Consider the following 24,470-nt stretch of genomic DNA (forward strand, 5'->3'; position numbering starts at 1 on the left):
GACCTCGGGAGAGACAAAGTTTCCTCAAGTTCAGGCTGCCAGGGGAGTACCTGTTGGAGCCGGGCTCTGCCCGCTGGGCGCCCCGATCCCGATTCCTCAGGCTGCTCGCTCCGTGGGCTGAGGAAGGAGCTCAACTCCCCAGGACCTCGGATAGTTCCACAGGTTTGGCCAGGGTTCCTGGGAAGGGGAGAAAAAAGTGACAGTATAGCCTAGTAAGGCGAGCATCTCCAGAACCTCGGACAGCTCTCCGGGGGCAGCAATGAGAGCCAGGGTGCAGAGAAAGGGGGAGGAGGAAGAGAAAGATGGGTGGAGGGAAGGAAGCCGAGCGACATCGAGCTCCGAGGGGAGAAAGTTTGCTTTCTCCGTTGCTCTCGGGGAGACTGGCACTGCTCTGGGTGTGGAAAGACAGTTGGAAAGGAGATGATTTGGGGGACCAAAGGACCCTCCACTCCTAGCAGATCCTCTTTTCTCTCTCCTTCCTCCAGCCTCTCTGTTGTTTCCTTATTCTTTTCTCGGTCCAGCTCTGGTCTCAGGGTGTCTGGGTACAACCTGTTTGGGAACAGACATTATCCTACAACTGAGGCAAAGGGCATCCCGATTCCCTCGCCCACCCAATTCAATTCCTTCGCTGCATCCCCCGTTAGTGAGGTTAGCTGGATCTAAGGATTCGAGCTCGGGCTCTTGGTACCCCCTTCTCTCCCGCTTTATCTGGCCTCTTCTATCTCGTTCTAGACGCCACTTGATCCTCTCTTCTCTTCTAACTTACCTCGCCCCTCTTTCTCCTTCCATCCCTGCCATCAACTTGCCTTCATTTATCTTCGTGGGAGAGCCAAGGGAGATCAAAGGAAGGACAGATCCATGGGAGAGGGCGGGTCTGGAGGGCCCCATCTTGGGTATTGGGGGTGGAGAGAACCCCCACCTCTAAGTTTCGAGGGCTCTGGAGTGTTCGAAGGAAGGGGAGGGAAGACCCTGGTTTGGGCCCTGAGGGGACTGTCTCGACCAAAGGCAGTGGCGATGGGAGATCGCTTCTCTGAGCCCTGGACCCTCTTCGCCCCTTCCCTTCTTTCTCGCAGGCTGCAGCCTGGACCATGAGGAGGCAGCAGCAGCTGATGACGGCGGCGTCGGGGACAGAGCCGAGGCATCTCCTGTAGCTGGCGCCGGGGTGAGAGAAGGGGCGGCCCAAGGAGCGCCGCTGGCGCCATGGAGCCCACTTACTCGCTGACAGCGCACTACGATGAGTTTCAGGAGGTCAAATACGTGAGCAAGTGTGGCCCCGGCAGCTCCGGGGGCGGCTCCCTGCCGCACGGCTTCCCCCTCCCGCGGGCCACCACCAACTCCGGCCGCGGCTCCTCCGGTGCCGGCTTGAGCCGCTGGAACCGGCGCGAGGTTTGCCTGCTGTCGGGGCTGGTGTTCGCCGCCGGCCTCTGCGCCATCCTCGGGGCCATGCTGGTCCTCAAATACCTGGGTCCCGGCGCCAGTGGCGGGGGCTCGGGCTCCGCGTGCCCCGAGGGCTGTCCCGAGCGCAAGGCCTTTGCTCGCGCCGCGCGCTTCCTGGCGGCCAACCTGGACGTGAGCATCGACCCGTGCCAGGACTTCTACTCTTTCGCGTGCGGCGGCTGGCTGCGGCGCCATGGCATCCCCGAGGACAAGCTCACCTACGGTACGATAGCCGCCATCGGCGAGCAGAACGAAGAGCGCCTGCGGCGGCTGCTGGCGCGGCCAAGCGGCGGGCCCGGGGGCTCAGCCCAGCGCAAGGTACGAGCCTTCTTCCGCTCGTGCCTCGACATGGCCGAGATCGAGAGGCTGGGCCCGAGGCCCATGCTCGAGGTGATCGAGGACTGCGGAGGCTGGGACCTGCGCGGCGGCGGGGCGCAGCGCTGGGACCTCAACCGACTGCTGTACAAGGCGCAGGGCGTCTACAGCGCCGCCGCGCTCTTCTCGCTCACCGTCAGCCTGGACGACAAGAACTCCTCGCGCTACGTCATCCGCGTGAGTGGCGGGCAAGCGTGGCGTGGCTGGTGAGGCGAGGTGGTCCGGCATGGCTCCAGAGCCCGTGCCGGGTTGGCGGCTCTTACACAGACACAGACACAGACACAGACACACACACACACACACACACACAACATACACACACGCGCGCCGGCTCACACTCTCACGTGCACAAACACACAGACACACAGACACACAAACATACATACACTCTCACACTCGCACACACACACACACACACGCACACGCTGCCAGCCCGATGTCCCCAGGTTGCTTCGGGGTCTAGGGGCTGAGACCTCCACTCTCAGCAGCGGAGATGCCTTTGGAATCCTACCTGACCCACTGTGTCATCCCGAACGAGTCACGTCTGTTGCCTAGGCCTCTGTGTCCTTATCTGTAACGCTAGCTGACAGCGTCTTTAATGGTTCGCAGGCCATTTCCCATGCCCTTATCTCCACACGTCTGGCGTCGACGCCAGACGGTCAGCTCCTCTAACTCAGAAGGTTTGGGTCTCTCGTGCGCCTCTGCCACGCGGGCCTCCTGAGTGTGAGCTGAGCACGTCCCTGCCTCTAGAGAAGGGAGGTTCTAGTAAGTGACTTCTAAGGGACTATCAGCTCTAGATCTGGGCTCCCGTTAGAAAAGAGATGCCCCCTGAGATCTAAAAGCTGAAGGCCCAGAAAGGCGGGAGCACCCACCCCCTCTTACGCGTTGACTGCCTTCTAAGCGTCTCGTGCCAGCCCGGGAGACTGGCACTTAAGGAAGGCTTTATCCCCATTCACAGATGAGGAAGTCGAGGCTCAAAGACGTCAAGTGACTTACTCAGGGTCACACAGCGTCAAAGGCAGGATTCCTACCCAGGGAAACCATCCAGATGTCTCTGGAGACAAAGGAGACAAAGGAGCCAAAGAGAAACTGTGGGGGGAGAGAGGAGTCTAAAATGTGTTTAAGGGCCCTGAGCCGACCCGGGTGGGCTCTTCTTCCAGAGCCATCAGTGGCTCTCAGTGCTAGAGGGGAGGAGGAGAGGGAGAGAGGGGGAAGGAAAGGAATCAGCGAAGAGCGGGGGTAGAGGGGAGGGGAAGGAAGGAAGCGGGAGGTGAGGAGGTAATTTCCCCCGGAGTAATTGCGGTGTTTAGCGAAGCAGCAGGGAGCCGCAATTTCCCAGGCCACAGGCAGGCGGGCTGGAGGGCGGTGGCGGCGTAGTCGTCAGCTCTGTGAGTGTGTGTGTGTGTGTGTGTGTGTGTGTGTGTGTGTGTGTGTGTGTGTGTGCGTGAGTGCGCGCGCGCGCACAAGCTCTGAGCTGGCAGCCAGCTGCACCAAACTGGAGGTAGGGGGCTGCGGCCCCCCTGCTGGGTGTGGCCCTGACATTCAGGCGATGGGTAACCTGGAAACTCCAGCGTCAGAGCTGAAAGGCAATTTACAGATGGTTTGCTTAAGCCCACTCATTTTACACGCTGGGAAACTGAGGCCCCGGGAGGGAGTCCACTAAATCTGTGTTGGGGGCGGTTAGGGAGGCCACAGTGGATTGGCCGACTGCAAGGTGGAAGGAGTGAATTCGGTATATGTGAGCAAGGAAATGTGCTTGTGTCTATGGCACGTGTGTGTACAGCTGGATACTCGAGACCGTCTTTTCAGTGCTTATTCTCCACATATGCATCCCCCCTTCAAAAAATAAAAACAAAACTTTCCTCGAGTTACAGCCTCTGAAACTGAGGTCAGAAGGAACAGGATTTGAAGTGGAAATGACCCTAGAGGGCCCCTCATTTTACAGATGAAAAGCCAGACTCCCAAGGGATTAAGTGAATGGTCCAGAGTCGCAGGAGGGAAGTGGGGAGCAAAGGGCTGGACCCTTGAGTCAGAGGACTTGAGTTCAAATCCTAGCTCTTCTTAGCTGTGTGACCTTAAGTGAGTCATTTCACCTCTCTAGGCTGTGGTTTCCTCATCTGTAAAATGAAGAGGATTGGACTAGATAACCTTTAAGAGGTTATCTCCTCTTGAGATCATAAGAGTCAGAGCTGGATTTGAACCCAGGGCCTCTGAATCTAGAGACGGCAATCCTCCCAGGTCACCTCAAGGGTGTAGGGGAAGGGTCCAGTAGAGTCCAGGCTGACACCCCAGTTTCTCAGCCCTCCCCTGCCTGAGGTGCGTTCTACTTTCTCTCTGTTCTCCCAGATTGACCAGGATGGACTGACGCTGCCTGAGAGAACACTCTATTTGGCCCAGGATGAAGAGAGCGAGAAGGTGAGGCGGGATGGGAGATCAGGGTACAGTATAGGAAGGACAGAAGGAGAAACAGTGGCTTTGGTCTTAGAACCATAGGTGGTGAGACAGGCCATGGTTTCTTTCAGTTGTAGGCCAGGGACAGCATCATCAGTGTGGGGATGCCCTTGCATGGTAGGTCAGCTGTTTTTCACAAAGGCTGAGCTGACCTGCTTATGTGGGGTGGGCCCCCCAGATCCTGGCTGCCTACCGGGTATTCATGGAGCGGCTGTTGAGCCTGCTAGGGGCAGAAGCAGTGGAGCAGAAGGCCCTGGAGATTCTGCAGCTGGAGCAGAGGCTGGCCAATGTGAGTGCCCCCAGAGGCTGCCCAGAACCACCCCTTCGTCCTTAGAATGCTGAGCCCCCAGCTCACAGCCTGGGGCTCCCAGCTCTCCTCTCATTCCTGGTCCTTGCCTTTGTGCCTTTGGTACTGAGCTTTTTACCAAGCAGTTCCCTGGAACCACAAATGGATGGGGGAGAGGGTAGAGTTGGTCAGTCATTCTTATCAGTTGACTTGAACCCAAGAGTCATGAAGCCCCAGGCCTCCTTCTAGAGAGGTTCTAGAGAGTCAGCAGAGACCTGTTGGACTGTACGGTCTTGGTTTTTTTTTTTTTAAATATCTATTATTCAGCCAGTCAAGGAGCAATGATTAATTACCCAAGATATTCGGAGTCATTGTGGAGATACAAGGACAGAAATCAAGCGGTGCTCTGCTCTCAGAGATTACATTCTGATGGGAGGGACAACATATACTCATATAAATATTGATCTTTTGTCTTGATATGGCCTTAATGCCTGAATATATGTCCCTCCCCTCCCCCCAATCCAGCATGCTATTATCTGTAATAAAGAATTTTTCTTAAAGAGGAAGAAAAGTAACTGATTATCACACCTGATTCATACCCATAGGCCCCCATCTCTGCAAGGGAAGATGGAGGTGCATTTTCTCATCCCTCAGTCCCTATGATAGCACAAGTTTATGATCTTGAGAGTGAGTTGTGGGGTACCAGGAGTCCTGTGGCTGTGCTATGGCGTAAGAGGGGGGCTGTGGGCAAGCTGTAGGGTTGGAGAAAGGGTGCAAATCTAGGGATAACTCCGTTTATCCCATCAGATCACTGTGTCTGAGTATGATGACCTACGCCGAGACATCAGCTCAATGTACAACAAGGTGACCCTGGGACAGCTTCAGCAGATTACCCCTCATGTGAGTAGGGCCCACCTTTGTGGGAAGGGATGACCCTGAGGGGAGAGGAGGTGGAGGAAGTCTCAGGGAGTCTGCTCTTTCCCAGGGGGCAAGGGAAAAGTGTGTGTGTGTGTGTGTGTATGTGTGTATGTGTATGTATGTGTGTGTGTGTGTGTGTGTGTGTGTGAGAGAGAGAGAGAGAGAGAGAGAGAGAGAGAGAGAGAGAGAGAGAGAAAGAGAGAGAGAGAGAGAGAGAGAGTGTATATGTGGGAGACAGAGAGGGGAAGAGAGGGAGGAGAGAAAGAGAGAGAGGGGGAGACAGAGAGCGACAGAGATAGAGACAGAGAGACAGAAAGGAGGGAGAGAAAGAGAGCTTGGGGGGTAACAAGGCTAGGGGACTGGGACCTGAGAAAATTCCCATAGAAGATTTTAGGGGAGTCCCTGGGAAGAGCCATTTCAACTGAAGATTGTGGGTTGTAGGATTCATAAAAAGTTGGAGGAGGGAGGAACAGTCAGGCCAAGGTTGGTGAGAACTCTGGATTTGGAATCAAAGGATCTGGGTTTGAATCTTGGCTCTATCATTAATTTGTTGTGTGACCTTGAAGAAGTCGCTTTTCTCTCTGATCCTCAGTTGCCTCCTCTGTGAAATGAGGTAGTTTGGCTAGATGATCCCTAAGGAGCCTCCAGGTCTAAGCTTCTGACACAGTTATGATGACCCTCCTTCCTGTTCTTTGCTCGGTCCTCCCATCCCAATCTTCTTCTAGGAGAGAAAAGGAAGCTGGGACAGTGGAAAGAATCCTGATTGTGGAGTCAGGAGCTCAGTCAACATCCTGCCTCTGAAGCTTTCTGCCTGAGTGACCTTGGGCAAATGACTTACCTTCCCTGGGGATCAGTTTCCTCATCTATAAAAATGAGGTGTATGGACTGAAAGGTCCTTTCATCTATAGATCTGTGGTCTCTGTTATGTAGCAGAGTGAGAAGAGTGGTTGGTTTGGTGTCATCACATCATAGACACAAGTGAAAGGGACCTCGTCTGGTCTAAGACCTTTATCTTATACATGAGGAACCCAAGTGGCTCCAAAGTGTATAGAGTGCTGGACCTGGAGTCAGAAAGACCTGAGTTCAAATCCAGCCTCAGACACTTTCTAGCTGTGTGATCTTGGGTGGGTTACTTAGCCCTGTTTGCCTCAATTTCCTCATCCATAAAATGGGGACCGTGATACCCTACCTCCCAGAGTTGTGAGATATTTGTAAAGAGTTTAGCACAGTGCCTGGCACATAGTAGGCACTATGTAAAGATGATGATGATGATGATGATGATGATGATGATGATGATGATGATGATCTGAGGTCCAAATAGGTTAAGTGACTTCAGTGTCTTAAGATCATAGATTTAAAGCTTAAACGTACCTTTGAAATCATCAGGTACAGCTCCATCCCTTTATAATTGAGGAAATTGAATTTAAGCTGAGAGGTTAGCTAAGTTGCCCAGAGTCACTCAGGTAGAGTGATGGAGGATAGATTCTAAGCCAGTGTTTTCCCACTCCACATTCAGCACTTCTGCTGGACCACAGAATCAGAAAAGAACTTATCTGGAATCCTGGCTCGGACACTTAGAGTCTAGGTGACCCTGGCAGAGTCAATTCCTCTGACTCTCGGTTTCTTCCCCTGTGAAATGGGACCAATGGGGTTCTTGGGAAGGAAGTGCCCTGAGAATGTTGTGCTCTGGTTATCCCCTCCTGCACTTGCCGCTCTGTGCCCCCGCAGCTCCGATGGAAATGGCTGCTAGATCACATCTTCCAAGAAGACTTTTCAGAAGACGAAGAGGTGGTCCTTCTAGCCACGGAGTATATGCAGCAGGTGTCCCAGCTCATCCGCTCCACACCCCGGAGGTACCTGTGGGGGGAGAGAGACTCACCCCGAGACAGCCGCCTGGTGAATGGCAGCCCCTAGCGATCCTCCGCCTCCACAGAACTAAGGCTCACTCCACATCCCTACATGCCCCGAGCACGCTTCCCCATACAGTCAGCCCCTTTCAGCCCCAAAATTCCCACCTGGGCTTCCTACAACAGGGACTAGCAACTCTGGACGATGGAAGTGCTGGGAGATTCCCCTGTTCCTACTCCAGGAAGCACCTTGGTGGAGTCAGGGAGGGTCAGGGGACCTGGCCAATATGTAATCCTGGACAAGTGATTTTACCTCTGGAGATCTTATTTCCACAACTCTGCCCTGACCTCCTCACAGGCTGCCTGAACTGGGATTCCGCCCAGTCCCCATAGCTCTAGGCTACCCAGAGCAGCCAAGAAAGACCTGGGTTCAAATCTTGTCTTACTAGTTGTGTGATCCTGGGCAAATCCTTTCCTTTCTCTATGCCCTACTTCCTAATATGTTAAAAGGGAAGAGAGCTGTGAAGCCCAGATGAAATAAAGGAGCACTCCGGAAACCTTGAACTGCTCTATAAAACTCAACCATCCTCCTCCTCATCACCACCATCTTCTTCCTCTTCATCACCATCAGCCTTCATCTTCCTCCTCCTCTGTCATCATCATCTTCAAAATCATGATCATCAGCACAATCATCATCATTGAGAGGCTTCACTGTGTAATAGAGAACTGGCTTTGGCATCAGGAGGAGCTGGGTTCAAGTCTTGTTTCTGACATAGGCTGGTTATGTGACCTTGGAAGAGTCCCTTAACCTCTCATTGGCCCCAGGCAACTCTCTAAAGCGGAGCTTGTGAAGGAGGTTCCAGTGTGCATAGGTAGGAGTTTATTTATTGATGAAATCGCAGGCCTGACTCAAAGTTTTATTTCATGAAAGGCCTTGGAAAAGTCAAGATTAGGGGCCTTCTTGCCATTTTCTGCTTTGCTGTGGGGAGGTGAGGCTGGGGCTCTGGCCAGCCTGAATGCCCCAGGGGTCTGAGCCCAGAGTAACCTAGCTTACTCAGCCACCTCCTCTCCCCACTCCCAGGATCCTTCACAATTACCTGGTGTGGCGGGTGGTGGTGGTGCTGAGTGAGCACCTGTCCCAGCCCTTCCGATCAGCACTGCATGACCTGTCCCGGGAGATGGAGGGCAGTGACAAGCCCCAAGAGCTGGCCAGGGTCTGCCTGGGCCAAGCCAACCGGCACTTCGGCATGGCCCTCGGGGCCCTCTTCGTACACGAGCATTTCTCTGCCGCCAGCAAAGCCAAGGTCAGATTCAGAGCCAACGGGCTAGGATAGAGACAGCCCTGGCCTAGGGCCCTTGGGATCACTCTCCTCCTAGGCTCCTTTACCTCTGGGGTACCAGTTGTCAGAGGGTTAGTGTCCAAGGCCTTCCAGTCTGCAAAATGGGCATGATAACACCGCAGGACAAGTCATTTAGCCTCTCAGGGACTGTCTGCCTACCAGTGGGTAGCACCTGCCCTAACGTGTCCACCCCACACATTTGTGAAGATCCACTTTAGTAGATGGTAAGCTCCTTGAGGTCAGGGGCCATTTTTCCTTTGTATCCCCAGCACCTGGTACATCCCTTAATAAATTCTAGTTGAATTGAGGTGAAATGAAAATTGGAAAGGCTAAACGACTAGACAGAACCTCTCTGAACTTTGGGTGACTCAACAGACATTAAATTGAAGGATTCAAGCTTGGTGCTGTGGAGTCAGGGGATCCAGGGACAAATCTCAGAAGTTTACTATTTGTGTGACCCTGAGCAATTCATTTTACTTCTGCAGGACTCAGTTATCTCATCTGAGATATGAAGCTATTGGGATTTTGAGATTCCTTCCTGCTCTTGATTTATTGTCCTGGATAGTCTTTAAAGACCCTCCTGGCTTGAAGTCTGACTTCTGTTTTATAGATGTGGAAACTGAGGCTCAGAAAGGTTAAATGAAAGATGTTGGCTGTAAAAGGCAGAGCCCAGTTAGGGATAGCAGGAATGTGATTGAGGTGGGGTGCAGTGAGTTACATGTTGCTGAAACAGCCAGAAGGAGCTGTCTGGGATGTTGAGGATGACTCCAACCCAGGGACCCTGGCCTGACTTCTGAAACCTATCTCAACCCTGGCAGGTGCAGCAGCTGGTGGAGGATATCAAACACATTCTGGGCCAACGTCTGGATGAACTAGACTGGATGGACAAAGAAACCAAGGCAGCCGCCAGGGCCAAGGTACTACGCCAAAGGAGCAGGTTTGTGGAGGAGGTTGGTGGGGTGGGGAGGCTACCTCTACAGGGCTACTGATGGGAAGGGGCCACTGTCCCCTCTCCCCAACCTCCTGTTTACCCTAGATGCCCTTTCCAGGCAAGGAATGGGATGCCTACCCTCTCCTGCTGCCTTTCTGGCACTAGATTGGCGTCCCTCAGCTGGGGCAGCCTGGCCTGAATACTATCTGGGAGCTTCTGCCCTCCATCAGCATCAGGGAATGAGGCCCCATAGTACTTTCAGCGTGGCATGCTCACATCCTATAGAAACTTGACCCGCAGGTCCCCGCTTTTGTCCGCAGCTGCAGTACATGATGGTGATGGTTGGGTACCCTGACTTCTTGCTCAAGCCTGAAGCAATTGACAAGGAATATGAGGTATGGGCTCCTCAGCCCTCCGCCCGCTGGCATGGTTCCCTGGCTCCCTGTGATGTGGGAGACCCAGGGAAGATTCCTTCTTTTTCTCCCTCCTCTTCCTCCTCCTCTCCCTCCTGGTCTTTCCTTTTCTCCTCCTCTATCTTCTCCCTCTTCCTCCTGCAGTTTGAGGTCCATGAGAAGACTTACTTTAAGAACATCCTGAACAGCATCCGGTTCAGCATCCAGTTATCCGTCAAGAAGATCCGACAGGAGGTGGATAAGTCCGCGTGGGTACCACCAGCAGTGAGCTGGGCTCAGCAGGTTGGGAGTTAGAGTAGTCTGGCAGGACTGGTTTAACTAGAGGCTTCCAAATCAGGAGAGCAGAGTCTCCTCTTTGGGAAGGACAACCTAAACCCCCTTTCACTCAGCAGCTGTCCCTGTTCCAAAACCCTGACTGTGAAGGGCTGTGTCATGCAGCTTCTGCTGGGAGACCACTAGGAAGTGGAGCTGCTGCCCCTCGTAGTCCCTTCTTATGTGGGAGCTTCTACATTGAGCCACAATAGATGTCTCTAACATACCCCCATCGTTCCTGGTTCTGCCCTCCTGGACCAAGCACAAGAAGTCTATTCTCTTTCTATTCCACTCAGTGCTCCAGGGTCTGCCCTCCAGGGCTGTCACAGCCCTTCAGATATTTGAAGACCACTATCATGTCACCTCTAATTCTTCTCCCCTGAAAGCTAAGCATCTTAGTCCCTTCAACCCATATAAGGGACTTTCTAAATCCCTCATTATTCTGCTTGCCTTCCCTGGGTGCTCTACAACTTATCGGTTATCTTTCCTAAGATGTAATGTCCAGAACTGAGCCTTACCAGTTGAGCTGTTGTCTGAAGGCAGAAGACAGCAGGGCAGTTACCTCCTTAGTCCTAGAAACTATACTGCTCTTAAGGAAGACTCCCATAATATGAACTTTGCTGGTTACTACTATGCAATACTATTGGCTGATCTCTAGGTCCACTAAGACCCTCAGATCTTTCTCATAGAAACATTTGCCGGTTTTTACTGTATCTGATTATAGACAAATGCAAGGACACACTGGTATCCATGAGGCCCCTGGATTAAGGAGCTTATGAGAGAAAGGAGACACTTACAAACATACCTGAAAGCAAGGCAGAGGGACATAAGCAATACAGAAGATGCAGGTAGCTTGGGGAGAGGGTGACTCACAAGAAAGATCAGTGAAATGTCTATGAAGAAGTCTTCTAAGACAAAGAATCATAGGGCTGAAAGGGATCTCAGAGACCCCCTCAGAATCCAACCCACTTATTTTACATTTGAGGAAACTGAGGTCCAGGGAAGTTAAATGACTTGCCCAAGGCTCTTTCTATTGGATAATGCCACAGGGGACAGCCCCTTGCTAGTGATGAGAGTATGGGGGGATATATGCCAGGGAAGCAGAGTGTCAGGGAGGGGGCAGATGAGGCAGGTCTCAGAATGCAGGACCTCAGGCTGGGCATCTGTAGTGGAATGACCCTTTCTGAAGCACACTTTTTTTGTAGGTGGCTGCTACCCCCACAAGCTCTGAATGCATATTACCTTCCCAACAAGAACCAAATGGGTAAGCAAAAATTCAGAGGGTCTTTGGGGAGTTCTCTGCCTCCTAAGCTTTAGGGCCCCTTTTTCTCCCTGGTGAAAGAGCTGCCATCACCATGAGGACTGATCTAGAGACACAGAAGAACTGAGTCTCACAGGCCAGTGATAGACAAGATCCTGGAGAGTCCAATGAAGCTGCCTTGGGGTTGGGGTTAGGAACAGGCACCTCTTCACTCAATGCACCATTGATAGTGGTGGTTAATGGCTGGGCTTTGGGGAGATACACTACACACTCCATCCTTGCTAAAGAAGGGTCCCCCAATACTAATCCAAGTACTTTTCTGTGCAGTGTTCCCTGCTGGCATCCTACAACCCACCCTCTATGACCCTGACTTCCCACAGTGAGTATCTCTGGGGCTTGACCTCCTGGAAACTCCAGATTTTGACCATGAGGAATCTTTGTGAGAGCAGACCCCAGCTTTTGCACTGCCCTGGGTCTGAGAACAGCTGGACGCTGGGGAGAGATTAGCTTCAGCATGTGGCAGTTTTTTGGCTTCCAAAGGTAGAGCAAGGATCGTAGCACCACAAATTTAGAGCTTCCAGGGTCCTTAGAGGTCATCTAGTTGATAAACTGAAGATAATCTTCATTTTACAAATGAGGCTAGAAGATATTTAAGTGCCTCATCCTGGGACACACAGCTAGGATACCCCTGAGATGGGATTCAAACTTAAGTCTTCTTGATTCCAAGTCAGTGGCTTCATCTGCCACCCAATGAGCCCAGTCATGGAAAGGGGACCTGGTTATCTGTTCTTCAGTTTTTGGTTGTTTTTTTTGGAAGGAGGGCTAGGGAGTCATCCCAACTCCTGACCTGATGCTATCTGGTGCCCACAGATCTCTGAACTATGGGGGTATTGGCACTATCATTGGGCACGAGCTGACCCATGGTTATGATGACTGGGGTAAGTAAAATCCTGGGTTCCCACAATTCCTTTTGGCTTCCCACCCTAGGGTCGCAGGCTTGGATCCTTGGCTGTATTTTCTCTACCACCTCCCCTCTTCCTTCACGGGGAGTTCAACTTGCCTGGTTCCTGCTGGCCTGAGTGTGTGTATGAGTGTAGGAGAATGTCAAACCCCAAGTCCCTCCTATGATCGAATCTCTTGCCTGAAAGCTCAGGTTTGGGGCAGGGGCCTGCACTGAAGACAGGACAGGAAGTAGGAGTCCCAGAGGCTTAGGGACTGTGGTCCCCCACAGGTGGCCAGTATGACCGTTCGGGGAACCTGATGCACTGGTGGACAGAGGCCTCCTACAGTCAGTTCCTCCGAAAGGCAGAATGTATAGTCAGCCTTTATGACAACTTCACTGTCTACAACCAGCGGGTAAGCTACCCCTGTTCCCAGACAGGACAGCATTGTCTTCCACTCAGTTGGGCCACATCCCTGTGGCCAAAGAGTCCTGCCCAAGTTCTCAGTGGAAGAGAGAACTCCCACAGACAAGAGCATCCCAATCCATATGGGACTGTTGGACCATTAGGAGGAAGCTTGAGAATCTGAGGAGCTGCCCTGCCCCTTCCTACAGGACCTTAGTTTCATCATTAAGATGAGGGGTTTGGACCAGTGGCCCCCAGAGCTAGAAGATTCCAGCCTTGTAGCTCCAGGTCTCAGGTTTCAGGAACTACTAATAGGGGTTGGCTGAGGGCCTCAGCACCGGCCACTCCAAAGACTCACACTGTAGGGTGAGAAAGGATGGATTGTTCATCAGAATAACCCTTCTGCAGGTCAGCGGGAAGCACACACTGGGGGAGAACATCGCAGACATGGGGGGCCTCAAACTTGCCTATTATGTAAGTACTGTTTGTCTTCTCCCTCACTCTGCCATCTTTCACGGTGACCCTGCAACCAGCTTGACCTTTCTTATTCCCAAGTCCCCTGGCTCTTCTCCCTCCTCTCCCTCTTTCCTCCCCTCTCCTCCCCTCCCCTCCCCTTCCCTTTCCTCTTCCTCCCCCTCCCCATTCCCCTACTCCCTACTTGGAATTGGAAAACCAGAGGGGAAACACAAGCAGAGGAAGGGCCCGGAGCCCATCAGAATTCCATGTCCCCTCCCAGGCCTATCAGAAGTGGGTACGAGAACACGGCCCAGAGCATCCCCTCTACCGACTCAAGTACACCCACGACCAGCTCTTCTTTATTGCCTTTGCCCAGGTAGGAGCCGGCCCACCTGGGTCTTCCTCCTTCCTGCATTTGTTATCCACAAAGCTGCTTCATCTGGAGATTCTGTGTAGGAAAGGGGGAGGGAAGGGAAGGGAATAAGCGTTTATATAGCACCTTCTATGTGTGCCAGGCACTGTGCTAAGCACTTTACAAATAGGATCTCAGTTGATCCTCACAACAACCCTCAGAGAAAGGTGCTGTTATTAGCTCCATTTTACAGGTGAGGAAACTGAGGCAGAGAGGAGTTAAGTGACTTGTCCAAGGACACACAGTTAGTAAGTGTCTGAGAGAATCTGAACTCAGGTCTTGCTGACTCCAAGGCAGCACCATCCACTACGCCACCTAGCTGTCTGTAACTGTTCTATCTGAGCCCCTAACTGAGAGAAAACCGAGATTTTTCAAGGAAGAAAGGATGAAATTCCTCTTGTTCTGCCCCCATGTCTTTTCTGTTCCATGGTTGGTTATTGCCCTACTGAGGTCAAATGTGAAATCAGGAAAATGTGGGTTCGAATCCTGTCTCAGACACTTGCCATGTGACCTGGGGCCAATCATTTGATTCTCTGAGTCTCGGGTTCCTCATGTGTAAAATGAGAGGGATAGACTCTGAGGTTCCTTCCCCCTCCATTTTGGCTTAGAACTGGTGCATCAAGAGGCGGTCGCAATCCATCTACCTTCAGGTGCTGACTGACAAGCATGCTCCGGAGCACTACAGGTACTGGCCTTCGGGTCCCATTCCTGCCCTTGCTGCTCTTGCTGAAAAGGGGGAGAGTTTTGGGATGGAGGGAGGACAAGAGGAGCAGAGAGGAGAGAATGCTCTATTTGGAAGCTGCCCATATGGGCACAAATCTCAACTCTGAAGCTTATTCTGGGGACCATGGACAGGGCCACTCAGCCACTGAATCAACTGTGAAATGGGTGTAATAGTGTTTCAACTTCACTCGGAGGAAAGGGTTTTGCAGACCTCGGAGAAATGTCTATTTGTGAATAACGGTTTTAGTCAGAAGCCTTAGGGTGTTGAGGCTGGAGAGTCAGCGGAGCTGGACTCAAGGCTGGTTGGTTCATACAGGCTGTGAGATCCTGGAAAAGTCACTTTGCTTTTCAGCAAAGACGCTCTAGGTACCGGACAGTTCAGAGAAGCTGCTGACCTGCCCTCCCAGAGGAAGGGCAGTTCTCTGAGGCTACTGAAGTCACAGATCCAGGCCTTATCTTGATTGTAATGACAATATCGAACTTTTTATACTGTTTTCAGGTTGGCAAAATGATTTACGTTTATTAGTTTATGAGGTCATGTTTGTCATCACCCTTTGAGGTAGGTATTATAATTAGCCCCATTTTACAGATCAGGAAAGTGAGGCTAACTGAGCCAGAAAGCTATCCCCTGGGAGAGTATTGAGAAAGCAGTCTTGAGACCAGTCAAGTTGAATCATTTATAGATGGACCTGGATTTGAACCCAGGTTCTTTGACTGCATATTTTGACTTTGTTCTCCTTGCAGGGTGCTGGGCAGTGTGTCCCAGTTTGAGGAGTTTGGCCGGGCTTTCCACTGCCCCAAGAATTCTCCCATGAACCCAGCTCACAAGTGTTCTGTGTGGTGAGGCCTGGGTGCCTAATTCCCTTCCTTGCCTGCCACCCACTTCCCCTGTCCTTAACAAGTTTACTGACTCACTCCTGATGGACCATTTGTCCTCTCCCTGAGGGGAAAGGAAGGACTCTGGTTCTCAGGGGCCTCAGGGACTGTGGTTGGGCTTCAGGAAAAAGAGCTCCTCATCTCCCCTAAGCTTCTCAGTCAGGACAAGGAAGTTTGGGGACCTGAGGTGGATTGCTAGTCTGAAGGACTCCTGGGGTGGGGGTGGGGCCAGGACAAGGCACCTGCTTGACGACTTGAGATGTTCAAATTGGTTTGGGAGGAGGGGTGGGGAGAATTAGATGTGAGTCTCATGGCCTGTCCTCCCCAAATCAGAAAGGGGCTGAGGGCAAGGACCAAGAAGATGAAAGGCCCTGGATCCTGGCACTGGGGTGGCTAGAGAGGGTGGGAAGGGGATCTGGGGTAGCAGCAGGGTTGAGCTTGTACATATAGAAATCACTGTGGCCATATTCTTGCTGCTAAATCTGCTCAATAAAATTATGTGACTGTCAGCTTCCATTACTTGGCTCCTTCCACCCCAATAAAACATGTGTGTGTGTGTATGAGTGTGTGTGAGAGAGTGTGAGTGTGTGTGTGTGTATGTGTGTGTGTAGGGGTAGGTAAGGGGAGGATTAGGGGAGACCACCCTGCCCATAGGGAGTATAGGGTGGGGGATGCACTCCCACGTGAGCAGATACCATCAGCCTGATATCATCACTCTTTGGGGTTTGTAGCAGATAGAAGCAGGCCTCAGTCAGTGAGAGTCCTACCCTTGACACACACTTGGAACTTCTCAGCACTCCCAAGCAACTCTCCTTGAGTTTTGACCTGCATGGATGGAGGGACTTTCCTCATCTGGGAATTTCCAACTTGGAAATCCCAGATCTGACTCCTCCCCAAGCTTCTCCCAAGTCAACATTATTATTTTTAAAAGTTGCAGCATAGATTTGGAGCTGGAAGAGACTTCAATTTCAACCCTTTCATTTTACAGATGAGGAAACTGACATCTACAGAAAATGATTTTCCCAGTGTCCACAACTAGGAAATGTCACAGGCAGGATTCAAACCCTGGTCTTCCAGGCCAAGAGTAGAAGACCAGACTTCTAGTCCTACCACTTACTAGCCTTGTGACCTTGGACATGTCCTATAACCTCACTGATGTCTGAGTTTGGGGATTTAGCAGTTTAAAATGGGGGCAGATGTTTTTTGGCAGTTGCTGGTAGTTGGACGTTCTCTGTCCTTCTAGCAGGGACTCCCAGGTTTCTTTGGGAGCTCACATTCCTGATCAGGAGTGGGGTCCATGAGCTGTATTCTGTAGCAGATGCAGCCTGAGCAAGGAGCTCAGGGATTTCCCAAGGCTCCTCTTCCTGTTAGTACAGCTTTTGGACAAAGGTGGCTGGCATCCAAGCCCTAGGTAATGGAAGCTTGGGATCCGGCTGGCTCCTGTCCAAGGTTGGCTTGGATCATAACTCACTCTGCACTGTCTGCTTGTTTCTTCCTTAGGCTGATGCATTCTGGAGCCCTGTTCTAAGATGTTGATGGCTGGCTTACTACTAGTGCTAGTTCACAGCAGTGATGACTCGGGGGTTTAACCCAACAACCACTTCTTTGAACCTCAGTGGCCTTACCTATGAGATAAAGAGCATCACACTTTACCTGCCTGAAGACAGGGGTCTTGAGCTATGAAAAGGGAGGCATTATGATAGGCACACATACACACACACACATATATACATATGTATATATGTGTGTGTATGTGTGTGTGTGTGTGTATGGAGAGATTGTGTGTATGTGAGAGAGAAAGAAAGAGAGAGAATAGAATGCTGGACTGAGAGTCAGGAAGACCTCGGTCCAAATTCTGCATTTGCCTCTGACATTATTAGTTGTGCAATCTTGAGAAAGCTAAAAAAATCAATAATATCTGGAAGAAAAATTTTAAGTTGTCATTTTTCAGTTACATGGCAGAGATCCTGGAGTGGTTTGCCATTTCCTTCTCCAGATCATTTGACAGATGAGGACACTGAGGCAAACATGGTAAAGTGACTTGCCCACGGTCACACAGCTAGTAAGTAGATGAGGCCAGATTTGACTTCAGGAAGATGAACCTTCCTGACTCCAGGCCCAGCACTCTGTGCACTATGGCACCATCTAACTATCCCAGGAAGGACATTAGGGGACAATAACTCCAACTTTCTCATTTTACAGATGGGAAAACTGAGAGCCAGAGAGATTAATTTACTTTTCCAGTGTCCACTGCTATGAAGCAGCTGAGGCAGGATTCTTTAGTTTTTCTCATATGGGTGGAACTAGACCACTTCTAAGGTTCCTTTCAGCCCTGTCTCTGATTCTATGAATGGTATCGTAGTAGACTTGGTTTGAAACCCCGACATTCCCTGCCCATGCCTATTAACTGTAATTTTTCAGAGGGCAGGGAGTCTGTCATCTTTTCATGCGTTGGACTTGGAATCAAGAAAATCTGGGTTGAGTTTCCCTTCAATATTCTTGCTACCTATGGGACTTCGAGCAAGTCAATCAAGCAACAAACGTTTATTAAGTGCCTACTTTGTGGTGAGCGATGTGCTAAGTGTTGAGGATAAACAGAGAAAGAGGAGATGGTTCTCGCTCCCAAGAAACTTTTGTTTTATCATCAGAGATGTGTGTTCATGTGTGCATGCAACAAACACGTATGTAACCAAGTATAACATAGACATTGAATAATCTCAAGGTAAATATAGTGATGGGACAGGAGAAGGCTATTTGAATCTGGTCCAGGTGCACTGGGAGTGTTTGACCCATCGGCACTTGAGCAATTTTCAATCAATCAGGCCACAAGCACTCTGTGCTGGCTACTGTGGGAGCTAAGAGCTGGAGCACTAATACAATGAAACATTCACTGCTCATAGGAAGTTTACATTTGATTGGGGAAGACAACAGGATGTAGGTGTATATCCAATGAAGAAATATAAATATATACAAAGTAGTGAAATACAAGATCATTTGTGAGGGAAGGAGGGTACCAGCAGATGGAGGGGCTCAGGAAAGGTTCGTGAAGAAAGAGGTTCTTGAGGTGGTGGTGAGAAAGGGGTGCAATCCAGGTATGGGCGATAGTCAATGCAAAAGCACAGAGATGGGAGATGAGGTGTCATGTAAGCAGAAGAGAAGCCAGTTTGCCTATATTATAGAAAAGGAATCATGTCCTATAAGGCTGGAAAAATAGATGGGGCCCAAGGTGTGAAAGACTTGAAAAGTCAAACAAAAGAATTTATATTTTATAGTTTAAAATGTATTTCACATATAAAATATATTAAAATATATAAATATATTAGTATATATTTAAATATATTTTTGTCTATATCTCACAAAATTTCTATTTTATCCTAAAAGGAATAGGGAGTCATGGGAGTTAATTGTGTAGGAGAGTGACAGGGTCAGATCTGCATCTGAAGGAAACCAGGATTTCCTAGAAGTTCAGGTGCTGAAGGAAAGCATTCCCAATATGGGAAGGAGTCTAAGAGGAAGCACAAGGAACAGCAGCACAAAGGGCAGTTTGACTGGATCATAGAGTTGTTGTCCATCCTCTATACTCAGAGGACCAAAATAACATTACTATGTTGGCTCAAGGTACAGTGTATTCAACTGTGGCTGATGAGACCAATATGAGCTTTCTACCACAGGTCGCGTACAAATAGTCCATTTGAACATTTGGAGTGGAAATGGCTCTAGATTTATACATTTCTTTTGAACTACTACAATTCTGCTTTGTTTGTAGAGCACAGTGCCTTCTTTGATGCAGGCACTCCATGCTGAACAGTCCTGTGTCATTGTCTCCCATGTCCCACAATCGATACTAAAGTTCTTCAGAGAGACCTTGAGAGTGTCCTTGTATCACTTCTTCTGACCTCTGTATGGCACTTGCCTTGCGTGAGTTCTCCATAAAATAGTCTTTTAGGAAAATATATATTTGATATTCAAACAAGGTGGCCAGCCCATCAGAGTTGTGCTTTCTGCAGTAGAGTTTGAATACTTGGCAATTCAGCTTGAAAGAGGAACTCAGTGTCCAGTACCTTATCCTGCCAGGTGATCTTCAGTATCTTTCTAAGACAATTCAAATGGAACTGATTCAATTTCCTGGCATGACCCTGGTAGACTGTTCAAGTTTCACAGGCATACAACAATGAGATCAGTATAACAGTTCTGTAGACTTTCAGTCTGGTAGTCAGTCTAATAGCTCTTCTCTCCCACACTTTCCTTTGGAGCTTCCCAAACTCTGAGCTAGCTCTGGCAGTGTGTTCATCAGTCTCATCAGCTACACGGACAGCCCTGGAAAGCATACTGCCAAGGTAAGTGAACTTATCCACAGCATTCAAAATTCCTCTATTTCCTGTAATCAATGGTTCCACATCTGGATGGTGCCATATTGGCTGATGGAGAACCACTGTTTTCTTGGTGTTGATTATCAGGCCAAAATGAGCCCAAGGGGCAAAGAACTGATCCATACTTTGCTACGTGTCAGCCTCAGAGGCTGCACTGAGCACACAATCATCTGAAAACGAGAAAATCATGCACCAACTCTCCCTCCACTTTAGTCTTGGCTTATAGCCTTTTCAAGTTAGTTTACCATCAGTGTAGTAACTGATATGTTGTTTTCATACTCATTAAAGGCATCTGACAACATCAAGAAAACATCATACCAACAAGCATGGGAGCAAGCACCCAACCCTGTTAACTCCATTGGTGACTGGAAAGAATGAGAGCATCATCCTTTATCCAAAACCTGTGCAAGCATGCCATCATGAAACTGGCATATAATCCTGATGAACTTCTTTGGACAATCAAATTTCACCATGAAGTTCCTCAATCTCTCACAATTGAGAGTATCAAAGTCCCTGGTCAGATGGACAAATGTGTATAGACTGTTGTTCTGTTCCTGGCATTTCTCCTGGAGTTGTCAGGCAGCAAACATTGGTGTCAACCATTCCTTAGCACTGGCTCTAGTGTAGATGACCATCTTCTAGGGCAGCTCTGGAAAGAATCTTGCCTGAAATGACTAAAAGAAAGATCCCCCTGTGGCTGTCACAGGACTACCTCTTTCCTTTATAGAGATGGACAATGGAGGCATCCTTGATCTCCTGGGGGATAACATCCCCTTGCCATATAGTCTGGAAGATTTCAGTCAGCTTCGGTATGAGCACTAGACTCTCTGACTTGTAGATCTCAGCTGGCATGGAATTAGCACCAGACACTTTGCCACACAAGAGGAGACTAACGACATTCAATACCTCTTCAACTGGAAGAGGTCTAGAGAGGTATTAACTTCAATCTGAGGAATATAGTCAGTGATTTCAGCATTGGTTGATGATGGTCTACTGAGAACACTGCAGAAGTGTTCAGTCTATCTCCCCAGGCTCATGTCCTTATCACTGATCAGTGTGGCTCCATCTGCATAGTTGAGATGCAGAGCATCTTTAGGGCATTGGAGAACATTTTGGATTGTTGCTATCAGCATAAAACTATATTTCATCTGCCTTCTTAGTAAGTCAAAGATCCTGAAAGCCTCTAAACTTTATTTGCACTTTATTTTTTAATAGAGTTAAGTGCAGCCTTCTTTGAGAGAGATGAACCATCCTACTGGTAAATTCTGTGGAGTTCTCAATTTTCTTCTAGCAGTCTGAATTTTCCCATCATTTTTGTCAAACCAGTCTTAATGTTTGTAAGGATTCTGGCCTGGATGAGCAAATCGGTGCTGTACACCAAGCCTCTAAAAGCTGTCCACTCCTTAACTCCGTGCTGACTTAGCTTTTCCTCCATGCCAGCTTGGAGAAGCACTCTAATCTGTTGACTTTAAGTCTTCTGGTAGTGGCTTTGCCTTGGGGCAACTGCTTTTGTTGAGTGAGAATTTTAGCTGGGGGAGGACAAGTCTATGATTGGTCCAGCACTCTTGCCACACATCACCTTCTTCATTCTCATATCCTGCCTGTCTCTTCCTTACAATGGCTTAGACTTCCAAAGGCCGATGTTTGCTATGAAGATATGTTCGTGTTATTTTGTTGTATTTAAGTAAGTGAAAGACCGTTTTGGTGATGAGGAGGCTATGAAATGCATGAGTCTTCAGTAATAAGTGACCGTTGCTGTTTCTGACTCTATTACTGCCGTGTCTGATAGTCTGTGCCTACTCTGGCATTAAGGTCACCCAGAATCATAAACTTGTCCTCTTTCAGCACATTAAAGATGAGAGTCTCCAGGTCTTCATAAAATTTTTCTTTGACCTCATCAGGGTTCATCATGGTGGAAGCATATGCAATGAAGATGGTGGCGTGATATTTTCCTGCAAGTGGCAACCAAATTGTCATGAGCCTGTCGTCCACTCCTTTGAGGAGGTGATAGAAGCTTGTTGACTAAATTAATTTTGGTAGCAAAACCTATGCCAGCTTCATGGCGCTCTCCTTTGCTGCAGCCACTTCAGAAAAACATCTATCCAACTCTGCCTTCGATAAGCTGGCCTTCATTTGCCAGCCTAGTTTCCCTCAGAGCTGTTATTTGGATGTAGTTCCTGCTGAGTTCTCTTATAATAAGAGCTATTCATCTTTCAGGTCTACTGGACTTCATATTGTCCATGAGCTTGTGCTCATCCTATGTACTAATGGTGAATAGAATCATCTCTGCAAAAATTTTTGTACATTTTTTTTTTTGTGATTCAGCTTCAGGGTGGGATCCCTGCCCGCCATGATAAGCAGACCAGGGTTGGGTAAAGCAGACACGTTTTAGGGCACCTTTTCTAGCTCCTTCCTCATGACAGGAGGTGAGCAGTGCTGCTCTTTAAAAAGCTGTTCAGACACCCAGGGAGGGCCAAATTGCATTGCTGCTTCAGTCCAGTGAGAAGACAACCCTATGCCCTGGGCCACCTGTATGCAGGGTTATGACTACAGCTCCCAGTGTATTCGCACCTGCTGCTTCATCACTTGCCTGTGGCCACAGGGAGGTACCTTTGAGGGAGGTAAAAATGGCAAAAGAATATGGGTGATGTCGAGCATAAGTTGGATTTAGTGAGGTAAAGTGAGAAGTCCAGTGACAAGATAAAAGTCAAGATGACTGGTGATGAGTTGGGATGCAGTGGATGACCTTGGTATCTTTGATGTCTGACCAAGCTCCAAGTGCTCCACAGCACTTGCTTCTGCTGCCTTAATGGCTAGGGGGACAAAATGCTCTCATCCACCCATTCCTTTGGGAGAAGTCTTCACATGCCTGGGGTAGACACCCCCCTAACTCACATACAGGTTTGAGGTCTGTCACTTACTCTCCGCCTGGTTTAGCCTGCCTACTGGGGTGTGACCACTGTGCATGTTGCAGCCTCTTAGGACCACAGGCAAGAGGTGGGTTACAGTTGGACACCAAAGGGGAATAAGCCTTGAAAAAGGCTCAGCAAGCCCTCACACCAGAGGAGCTGGTCCTCATTAAACACCCCCGATAGCCCTTCGGTCTTCCCTTGAGAATATGAGCCAATCATAATATCTTGGGGTTAGACTTAGTCATAGAAATATTCAATCAAGGAATCTTTGTTCTCTTAAGAAGGCACCAACTGGAATGTCTACACTCTGTGGGGAAATAATCACCAATGTGGTTATTTTATGTTAGGCAGAGGATATAATTAGTGCAAAGTTAAAGCATTTAACAAAACAGCATACTAAGAAAAGTAGTAATAGAACATTTTGCCAATAAACCTAGGGCATGCTGTCCTGCCATATACACATCTCCAGTGGGAAAATTGGATACTCCAAGGAGGAGGACTATACATATAGGAAGCATGTATGACTGGACCACATAAGGAGGTTGAACTAGATGACATCTGAGAATCCTTTAGCTCTAAATCTATGATCCTGAAGGGAGTGGGGGTGTGTAGAGTAGGGGGAGGGAATGTCAAGCTGGCAAGGAGGCAGCATCATGTCGTGAATGTAGCTCTTCTTAGACAGCAGGGTAAATAAGAGGGAAGGATAGAGGTGGGAAGCTGTTCCTCTCCCATTGATCCAGTATCCAATATCAATCAACAATTACTCCCTTATTAAGCATCACTTATGGTTCAGTTCACATAGAAGACATGAGGGGGCAGTATCTCCTTGTGATGTCATCATACTGCTCTCTCTGGGGCTTTTCTCATTGGTCTCATGATTTCGGGTCTTTCAGGTTGTTAGACTTCTTTCTATTTTCAGCTTGTGGATTCATCAGGAGTCTTCAGCTTTCAGGCTACCTTTTCTTCATAAGTAGAAAAGTGGAGTCAGCCTCCACTCTTTTATCTTTAAGCCCAGAGCCTTAAGCTGGAGCTCTTGCAGGGAGGCAGGCACTTTCTACACCACATTTTAGGTATGTAAATCCCTCGGCTTGTTTCCCCATAATGAGGGTCTGTTGGTTCCCAGACCTCTGACTATGGTTTGCTTTTGCCTCAGGGAATCCAAGATCTTTCCAATCACAAAATGTCCAGCTTGTTAAGGAGCACATTACAGGCATTAAATTGGACATTGAACCCCCTCCTTCGTGTTCACCAGGGACATGGTTTCTGTCCCAAGTTTCAGTCTGACTTAGGGTTAGAACATCTCTGTGGCTCCATGTTCACTGGGGAGGGTTGTGGGGCTTTCAGGTAACCCACTGTCTTTCAGCTTGAGATAGAGGCCGCAGAGGAAGGGGGAAAGGCAAGGAACCAAACCCTCCTCAGTGAGGCTGTATCAAGCCTGCTTTTCACCTCCATCTTTTCATCTGAATTCTTGCCTTTGTCACAAATACGCTGTCCCACGGCGAGTGCAAGGCTTCGAGTCCCCACACCAGAATAACAAGTGGGAGGACACTTTTTAAAATCTTTTCTCCTTTTGGGGCAGGGATCATTTCAACTCTGCCTGGGTCATTTTTTGTTAGAAGGATAGGTGTTAACTGATGGTACAACCATGACCCCATCCCCCTTCTCCTGCTTCTTTTGGTTTCCATCTTTTCATATCTCCATAACCCTGTTGTCACATTGGGAATTCTAGGGAACGAAGAGGCAGAACCAATTAATCTTGGAAACATCTACTCTGTTCCTAAGGGGGAAAGGGAGAAAGCATTCT

The 24,470-nt window shown here is 49.3% G+C and overlaps 1 protein-coding gene across 2 annotated transcripts; it reads left to right on the top strand.

Annotated features, from left to right (window-relative positions):
- The first annotated feature begins 1,080 nt into the window (after positions 1-1,080).
- ECEL1 (endothelin converting enzyme like 1) lies at positions 1,081-15,597 on the top strand. Of its 2 annotated transcripts, none has more exons than XM_072638330.1 (17): positions 1,081-1,989; positions 4,159-4,227; positions 4,442-4,552; positions 5,357-5,449; positions 7,196-7,320; positions 8,396-8,618; positions 9,473-9,571; positions 9,906-9,980; positions 10,143-10,246; positions 11,516-11,574; positions 11,899-11,950; positions 12,442-12,509; positions 12,803-12,927; positions 13,326-13,391; positions 13,654-13,749; positions 14,394-14,470; positions 15,253-15,597. In XM_072638330.1, exons 1-17 carry the CDS (start codon positions 1,201-1,203, stop codon positions 15,350-15,352), a joined length of 2,331 nt encoding a protein of 776 aa, XP_072494431.1. In that variant the 5' UTR covers positions 1,081-1,200; the 3' UTR covers positions 15,353-15,597. The 2 variants fall into 2 exon arrangements, with proteins under 2 accessions (XP_072494431.1, XP_072494432.1); XM_072638331.1 differs by having other exon boundaries at positions 10,143-10,240.
- Positions 15,598-24,470: the final 8,873 nt, after the last annotated feature.

Source organism: Notamacropus eugenii, chromosome 2, assembly GCF_028372415.1.
Source record: "Notamacropus eugenii isolate mMacEug1 chromosome 2, mMacEug1.pri_v2, whole genome shotgun sequence".
NCBI classification, from domain to species: domain Eukaryota; kingdom Metazoa; phylum Chordata; class Mammalia; order Diprotodontia; family Macropodidae; genus Notamacropus; species Notamacropus eugenii.

Bases quoted from the DNA above. Each gene is read 5' to 3' on its own strand.
- ECEL1 (XM_072638330.1), top strand. From the start codon at position 1,201: ATGGAGCCCACTTACTCGCTGACAGCGCACTACGATGAGTTTCAGGAG. The intron at 8,619-9,472 runs GTCAGATTCAGA...CAACCCTGGCAG, and splicing joins CTGCCGCCAGCAAAGCCAAG to GTGCAGCAGCTGGTGGAGGA. The intron at 9,572-9,905 runs GTACTACGCCAA...TTTTGTCCGCAG, and splicing joins AGGCAGCCGCCAGGGCCAAG to CTGCAGTACATGATGGTGAT.